The sequence below is a fragment of the Arachis ipaensis genome, chromosome B7 (genome assembly GCF_059453495.1).
Source record: "Arachis ipaensis isolate K30076 ecotype BB chromosome B7, ASM5945349v1, whole genome shotgun sequence".
NCBI lineage: Eukaryota > Viridiplantae > Streptophyta > Magnoliopsida > Fabales > Fabaceae > Arachis > Arachis ipaensis.
Genome location: NC_142442.1, coordinates 112,299,175 through 112,308,312, shown reverse-complemented (window position 1 = coordinate 112,308,312; position 9,138 = coordinate 112,299,175). Strand labels below are relative to the sequence as shown.

Sequence of the window (9,138 nt, the reverse complement as noted above, 5' to 3'; positions counted from 1 at the left end):
TCCCGGATTAAAGGTTAATTCGTCGTGAATCGAAACTTTATTTAAGAGTTTGTCACTAACCAATTAGTTATTGCATACACTTCCAATACCTTTTTTTAGACATTAATTAGTGAGCTAACTATAATTGGTTTCAAACTTGCTATGTTAACTAAGCCCAATTAAACCAAGTTGGGTTGGTCTAATGGTTAGCTCACTAGTCCGCTTAAGCAAGTGTCGGATGTTCGAATCCTGCCTTGTGCATGCAGCAACCCATTGGCCAGCGGCAAACCCTTAAATGGAGCTCGGTACCGCGACGGATTAATTCTTGACCTGTCGGGTTAGGAAATATTGTGGGAAACAAAAAAAAAAAACACTAAGCCCAATTAGGCGCTTTTTCTTTTGTGGCAAAGCTCAATTAAGCTAGATCAGGATTATCTTTCTTTTTTTTTTTCTTAAGGCTGGATTAGGATATCTTAAAATAACAAAATTAAATTGGGCTTGTAGATCCAACTAAACTTCTAATATGGGTTAGGATGGCCCAAAAGTTAGGACATCCATGCGAGTTTAATTTCACGTGTAAAGCTAATACTACCTCAGTTAGCCCGTTTTGCTATTCCATTGGGTTATCCAAAAATTAGGCTAAATCTGCATTCATTCTGGGAAAATTATACATACGAGAGAGCAGTATACTCTACATTACAATACTGCACAAATTAGTGTGAAAATTTGTAAACAAGTATCCAACAAACAACTAGTTTTGAGGGGAAAGAGTCCCTGATGATGATGAGTTATGATTTATTTGAAGGAGGAGAGTGATGACGTTGTTGATGATGGATTATGCCACTCTCTTTCTTCACTTTGGGTTTATATCTTATGCTTTGTACCTTCTCTAATGTTTGTAAGACTTGTTCCATGGATGGTCGGTTCTTTGGATCTTCTTCCAAGCATTGTAATATAAGCTGTGCTATCTCAAAAGCAGCTTTTTTGGGATATTGTTCACTCAAATTTGGATCCATTCTCTTCTTTAATTTCCTTTTCTCGTAAAGGGAGGGCTTAACCCACTCTACTAAATTCTGTTGACCTGACGGCCTATTTGTGTCCAAAGCAATTAGGCCTGTTAACATTTCTAGTAGGACTACGCCAAATCCATATACATCACTTTTCACGTACAAATGACCTGTCAATAAATTTTTAGATTTATATATAATAATATGTCAATATCATATACAAAAATATTATGTATGTAGAGTACATATTAAAAATTAATTATTATATATTTGTATATAAATATATTATTTAATATATATTTTATGTAATTTTAATAGTTGATTTTGAATATAAGGATATAATATTCTACCATCTACACATCATTATCATTGAAGAATTCTCTAATGAATAAGATATGGTAGCAAATAGTTATATAGGATATCATGGGTAACAAATACGTTATAAAGTTCTAATTACTTATTTTTCATAACTAAATCTAAAAAATAATGTTATCACTCTCATAAATAATAATATTTCTTTTAAATTATCATTTATCTCTATTATCTTTTTTAGTAAAAAAAATATTTTTGTTATAAGGACGATTTAAAAATAACATATAATAAATTAATATTATTAATTACAAGGTAGCAATATTTGTCCAAAAATATAACTATACTATATGTATATCAAAAATTAATTATTTAAATATATAAATAATATATAAAAATTATAAAAATATAAAAATATATAATAAACAATTTGGTGATGAATTATATATATATATATATATATATATATATATATATATATATTTCTTAAAAAAAATACAAAAATACTATTTGTATATTAAAATTAACCATTAAAATCAGTCACCGATGTATTTATGTATAAATACATATGTAATTTAATTTATTTTCAATATATATTTATATTCTAATATATATTTTATACTGATAACTTTTTCGTAGTTAATTTTGATGTACACATAGCATGATTCAAAAAAGGGAACATATCCATTACATGTTTTAAAGTTGAATGGTTAAAGGGGGAAAATGCAAAAACAGAAAAGAAAAAGTAGATACCTGTTGCCATATACTCAGGGGCGGCATAACCGTAGGTTCCCATGACACGTGTGGTTACATGGGATCTGCCGTTAACTGGGCCAAGCTTTGCCAATCCAAAGTCCGACAGCTTTGCGTTGTAATCCTAGGTAATCACAATACAAGCATATACTAAGTGCAACCCATGCACACAACACCATAAACCAACACAATATTATTGGATCGTAAAATGAATATGCTAATTAACGAATATGTTGTTGTTGTCACAACAAATTAAAAAAGTTAGAGAGGATTTAGTACACCATTTCTTAATTAATTAATGTGCTCAAATATGAAATCTTATTTAAGACTGTAATATCTGAGGCACATATATATATACATACCCCATCAAGAAGAATATTAGAGGACTTGAAGTCTCTATAGATTACAGATTTCTCTGACGTATGTAAGAAATCCAAGCCTCTCGCAGCTCCAATGGCTATCTTCACCCTTATATCCCATGAAAGCGGTTCTGGGCCTTTTTTGTAATTAAACAAACATATATGTTCTAGTTAATTAACCTCTGTATGTTCTCTGTATATATACTATTCAACGTAACAAGGTACGTATTTATACAATAATTAGTCTCCCTAGGCCCTAGCATTATCAATAATAATACGTTAGTTATTAGGTAAAAATTCAGGTGCGGTTGACTTTATCAACTTCAAGTGAAGTTCACTACACCTGAATTTTCACCTAGTTATTATTTCTTACTTCTGAAGAGGTGGTTTTCCAAACTGCCCTTTTGCATGTATTCGTATACTAGCAAGAATTGATTCTCCTCCCAACAATAGCCAACTAGTTTAACCAGGTTTGGATGAGAAAACTTCCCCAAGAATTTCACCTCACTCTACACCAAAAACATTACAAAAGTACCCATGTCAAACCAAACTGGCTAGTACAGTAATTATTAAGTTTAAAACAGTAATTACTCGTGCATAATACTTATTTCTTGTGGTGCATTATACGTACATAACAATTTACTTAATAAAGTAAATATATATGCATTGCTGAATGAAATGATAATATCTTTTTCAGTCAGTACTTTCAATCCAAAAGAATAAAAAATGAAACTTTCTTGGTATGATCATATGATACTTTGCTTGCCTTTGAAAGGGAAAAAAACATGTCACTACTAATTTAACACAACATTGAATTTTTGTACCATATGCGATATGTCATGCTTCTTAATTAGAATGTGCCAACTCACAATAATCAATACAGAGACTATAGATTTAATTACGGATTTAACCCCTTTTAATTTGGTTGAGAGAAAAACAAGAGGAAGATAGAAATCCAAGATAGATATTTCTTTAGATGGAATAAGGAAAATCTTTTACTCAGTCTATAAATATGTTTGAGGAGTAATGCTTTGTTATTCGATATGAATTATTTGTAGAGTTATGTTAACTGTATACCAAAGTCAGCCACCAGTATAAAATATATGCTGAAATATAAATATACTATGAAAATAAATTAAACCACACATATATTTATACACAAATATATTGGTGGCTAATTTTAATGACTGATTTTGGTGTATAAGTAGCATTTCTATTGTTTGTAGTGTGTGAAAGCTAAGGAACGAAATAAAAGGAACCTGCCATTCTTGGAGGCCTTGGAGGCTGTCGGGGTTAGACTTCTTAACGGCAACCGGAATTCCAACTCCGACTTTGGAAGGCTTGAGGGTATTTTGGTCAATCCATCCTTTAAAGACGCGACCAAAACCACCCTCACCTAACATAGTGTCCGGTCTGAAATTCCTTGTCGCAGTTTTCAGCTCATCCAATGTAAATATTCTCAGATTCGGCGTCACCTTATTATTCATCACTCCCTTCTCCTTCCTACTTTCTGATGCAAATATATATTTCTTTAAAAGAAGAAGAGACTTAAACCTAACATATATAAAGAATAAGAAAGAACGAAAGAATTCAATACCTGCAGGTGGTTTATTATTATTATGATTGGAATTAGTAGCATGATGCTCATTAATCTTGTTATTACTCGGCTTCCGGAAACAATTTCCCATTGTTGTGATTTGTGAGTGATGTAATGAACACGTTCTGATCCAAGAAGGTTAATATGTTATATATATAGCGTGAGAGTGACATTGTTGGGTTCTACGAAGAAGGAGACGAGAAATTCCAAGCAAACAGCGTGAATACTCGTACTACTAGCTACTTGCTTCGTTGACTTTGTCTCTCTAATATTTTTATTTCCTTTTCGATTCTTCTTTCTCTTTTATTATTATCAATTCATTTTTCTTTTAATTGTATCCATAAAATAAATTCATTTTATATACACCTCTTATTAAATTTATTTTTAATATATATTTTATATTCTAATTACTATATCACATACTATTAAAAAAATTATTTTAAACAATTATTTATTTTATTTTAATAATAATAAAAATATAAATTACATAAAAAATAATAATCACCGTATTATTATCACTAAAAATAATTTTTATTATAATAAAAATGCATAGATAGTAATATAATGGCAGAGATTTACATAAGCGCCACTAAATAAAAGAATTTGGTGACTAATTTGTGTATAATTTTTTTTTATATATTTGGTTGTTGTATTATTATTCTGTTAAATAAATGAATGCGTCTAATTATATAATATGATCTATAATTTATAGTCCTTCAACTTTTGCATTGCTTTTGTTACTTTGTATCTGTCTATATATAAATTAAATATCTCTAATGGGTAACCTATGTTATCCACAAACAAACTTAACAAAGGAGGGTAACTATATATATTGAATTTATTTTAAAATAATAAATATTTTAATTGAAATTAAATAGAGAGAGTGATATACAATAATTTAAGAATATTGCTAGGGAGTCAATGGCTTAAGCGTACAATATGTACAATAGACTAAATCTTTGGTCCATGAATAAAATGAACATCATCCATACTATCCAGAATAACCATCCGGATACCAGGGATAATAAATATCTCATAAAATTACTCATCCCAAAAGCTTAAGCTAATTTTGGGGTTCACCAAAAATCAAATTCTTGACCTTTCGAATCTAAAACTCTAATACTATGTCATGAAATCACTCATCCAAAAAATGTAATCTGATAAGACAATGTAACATTAATGGTCATATTTCTAATACTTTTTAAACTTCCATTGTACACATTATACGCTTAGAGGTCCTATACTTTCTCATAATTTAAATGTGTAAAATATTAGAATGCAATAAAAGAACGCCAACACTTGAATTTCAAGGTCAACCATAGCTTAATAATGAAAACTAAACCCCACACGTTGATTGCTTAGGTTTTAACTTGATGAGCAAACAGAGACAATTATACATATTCTACAAACAATTTGTAAGAAACATTCTTGTATATACAGTAGTAGCTAGCCCCATCCTCCAGCATGGACCCAATCAAAAGTATCACCTACAGTATTATTAATTATTATTTTTTTTAAAATAAGTCTTTTTTTAACCTTTTAGAGTCATCAGAAAATAAATGTATTTCGATAACTTTCTTGATTTAAATGCATTATTTTTTAAATAAATTTAAAAATAAAAGAAATACTTATTTTAAAAAAGAGGAAGTATTATTTATATGAATGGAAGAAAAATCTCATATCCTAAACTATTTAAGTCATGATGTTGATGATTTGATAAACTAGAAGGAATTAAGAAAGAGAGAAAATAAGTTATTCTCATTGTTGAAGAGAATAAAAAATCTCCTTAAAAATATCTGTTGAGTTATTACATTTTATATTCTATGTATTCTTGTTAGTATTGCAAGTGTGAGGAGTGTTAAAGTTAGTCTCACATCAAAGAAAGCAAGGAAGAGTGAGGAATTTATAAGATGAGAGACCCATTAACTTGACACCTTAAGGTTTTGAGTTGGATGTGGTGTCTTCTCATCTTATGTTCTCTCGCTTGATTCCTCCTCGAAATCTCCCGGTAGTCGAGAGCTCTTCACGGTTGGCCCAACAAGTGGTATCAGAGCCGATGGTTTAATCGGTCTGGTTTTAAGGAGTATTCAAGGTGAAGCATCGAAAGTCTTCCCGGCAAAGGTGGTCTGGGCGGCGTGTCCCGCGGTGTTTTGCGGCGGTGTGATGGACGGATACTCGTGGTGGTGATAAAAAAAAAGCAAGGAAGAGTGAGGAATTTATAAGATGAGAGACCCATTAACTTGACACCTTAAGGTTTTGAGTTGGATGTGGTGTCTTCTCATCTTATGTTCTCTCGCTTGATTCCTCCCCGAAATCTCCCGATAGTCGAGAGCTCTTCACGGTTGGCCCAACAATTCTTTATAGACTCCGATTAAAAAATATATAATAAATAAGCCAACATCTACTATGGATAATGGTAATGTGAATGGCTGATTGGTTGTCACAGAATAGAGTGATAGACTTTTGAAGCGGCAAACCAATGAAATCCATTAAGAAAGATAACCAACTAGCTTCACAAGTGGCAACAGCAACAGATCTATATTCAGCTTATGCAGAGAATTTGGCAACTGTGATTTGCTTCTTACTCTTCTAGCTAACGAGAGAGTTCCCAAGTATGAAGCAATAACTGGAAACGGAACGACGAGTATCGGCACAAGTAGCCCAGTCAGAATCGGCAAATCCGGTGAGATGCAGATTAGAAGTAGAGAAGAAGAATAGATCAGTTGTAGGTCTGCCCTTTAAATATCGGAGTGTGCGAAAAGCATCCTGTAGGTGAGAAGTGGTTGCACAGTCCAAAAACTTGCTCAAACGTCCCACATCATAATAGATATCGGGTCTAGTGTTTGTGAGGTAAAGGAGTCGGTCAATGAGTTATCTGTAAGTAATGTTGTCCGTTAAAATGGTACCGGATTCCTTCGAGAGTTTCTGACTATAATCAAAAAGAGTGGAGAGAGGCTTGCAATCTAGGTAACCGAAATCCTTGAGAAGGTCCTTGACGTACTTCCGCTGATAAATGTGAATTCCAGAGTTAGAGTGTGCTACTTCCCAAGAAGTACTTGAGATCATCAAGATCCTTTATTTTGAATTTGTCATCCAAAATTTGCTTGATTTCGCCAATGTCATTCCCGATTAAAAACAAGTCATCAACATATACTAGAATGGCAGTGAAGCTTTCAGATTGTTTCTTGATGAAGAGTGAATGATCATAAAAAAACTTTTTATAACCAGCATCCACAAGAGTCTGAGTGAGCTTAATGTTCCATTGCCTGCTTGCTTGCTTAAGCTCATATAGAGACTTTTGCAATTTACAAACCAAACCTGGTTGTGACACAACCAAACCAGGTGGTATCTTCATATAAACTTCTTTGTCCAAATCTCCATGAAGGAAGGCAGTAAGTAGTCATTTTAACAATTGGACTAAAAGTATCACCATAATATACTCCTTGCACTTGAGTGAATCCTTTTACAACTAGCATCGCTTTGTGCCTCTCTATGGTACTAACAGTTTTTGTTCTATTTGGCAATATCACATTGATTGGAGGAATATTTTGAAAGCTTGTAAAATGTTTTAAGTCAAAAGTCACATGATCTATTACACCGGAGTCAATGATCCATAGTGCATATTTTGGAGTGATAATACTTATAATTCTCGCATTAAAATGTAATGCAATAGTTTTACTTAGAGTGGAGGTCTGAATGGAATTAGTCAAAATTTGATTTGCATTATGAGGTTGTTGCTGCACACTTTTGTCTTTGATAAACTCTAACAAGGCAAATCTTGACTCTGGAGTGAACCCAGATCTTGATATTCTAGTATTCTCTTGAAGACAATTGAGTTGGGATTGCTTGTCACTGAGTATATCATCATGCCCCTCAGTGATCACGTGATCGATGGTGGTGCTATATTGCTGCTGTTGCTACCATTGATAGAAATGGAAGGAGTACCCATGCTTCTTATAGCACACATCTTTTGTGTGGCCTTACTTGTTACAATGAGAGCATGCCAATGTAGCTCCACGACCTCTACTACCTAGATTTTTTCTAGGGGAAGAAAATAGGAGTTTGATTGATATTGAATCAGACTTGTGGTGTTCTTCAAAATTTGAGATTGAAGATTTGTGAGTTGATGGAAGAGATTGGCATTGCTCTAGTGGTCAAAATCACCACCAGACGATTTGTTTACCGTGTTCGCCATTTTGAGAAATCAATGAATCACAAAATAATAAGAATTCAGATCTTCTTCCTTCCAACTCGTTGATCGGAACAACTATGTTCACTAAGAAAGAATATTGCGAAATAGCCTCTCATCAAGCTTTATTGAATGAGTTTGAAGGAAGAGGTAAGAAAGGGAGAAGGAAATGTCGAAAGAAAAATTAGGAAAAGAAAGAAAATGGCAAAATTGTCAACAATTAGATCTCAATTCACAACTTTTTCAATTTGATTCACAGCTTTGTTGCTTTCCATGCTCACCACACCATGAAAAAAATCTCATGTCCTAAGCTGTTCAAGCTGTAATGTTGATGGTTTGATGAACCAGAAGGGATTAAGAGAAGGAGAAAAATAAGTTCTCATTGTTGAAGAGAATAAAAAATTTCCTTAAAAATATCTGTTGAGTTATTTCACTTTATATACTTTTTTTTTTGAAAGAAAGGAAGAGCTCAACACTCAAGGTGGAGCAAAGAAAGACAAACAACTCCTATGTCATCTCCGGCATAGCCATCGACCACATGAGTTATTTACTATACCACTCTGTAGCACATGAAAACAATTGATCCACACACTCAGCCACTCCTGTTGTCTTGCTCTGAAATAGTCCATATTACTGAGAAGAACCCAACTAGCCAAAACTTGTGCTACTCGTTTCTCATCGGCATAGATCTCTAACTCTCAAAGTGATCTTTCAGAGTACCGGGAGCAGTCCACTCTTGTCCAAACGCCGATATCCATGCACACCACACCTGCCAAGAGAGCTTACACGTAACAAATAAGTGTTGTATATTTTTAATACCTTTTTTACACAACACACACACACACACACACACACACACACTATCATTCTGTTGTAGTATTCCCAATCTACTTCGCCGATCTTTTGTGTTGACCCTGCCTACCAAAACAAACCAAACAAACAGCT

At 32.9% G+C, this 9,138-nt stretch overlaps 1 protein-coding gene across 3 annotated transcripts; it reads right to left on the bottom strand.

The window, feature by feature from the left end:
* Nucleotides 1-597: 597 nt before the first annotated feature.
* On the bottom strand, nt 598-4,153 carry LOC107610007 (putative serine/threonine-protein kinase PIX13). Of its 3 annotated transcripts, none has more exons than XM_016312075.3 (6): nt 4,005-4,153; nt 3,667-3,917; nt 2,781-2,916; nt 2,411-2,544; nt 2,049-2,172; nt 598-1,156 (listed from the first exon to the last, which is right to left on the bottom strand). In XM_016312075.3, the coding sequence occupies exons 1-6, from the start codon at nt 4,093-4,095 to the stop codon at nt 768-770; spliced, it is 1,125 nt and encodes a 374-aa protein (XP_016167561.1). In that variant the 5' UTR covers nt 4,096-4,153; the 3' UTR covers nt 598-767. The 3 variants fall into 3 exon arrangements, with proteins under 3 accessions (XP_016167561.1, XP_088349675.1, XP_088349674.1); XM_088493549.1 differs by having other exon boundaries at nt 3,667-3,910; nt 4,005-4,130; XM_088493548.1 differs by having other exon boundaries at nt 3,667-4,120.
* Nucleotides 4,154-9,138: the final 4,985 nt, after the last annotated feature.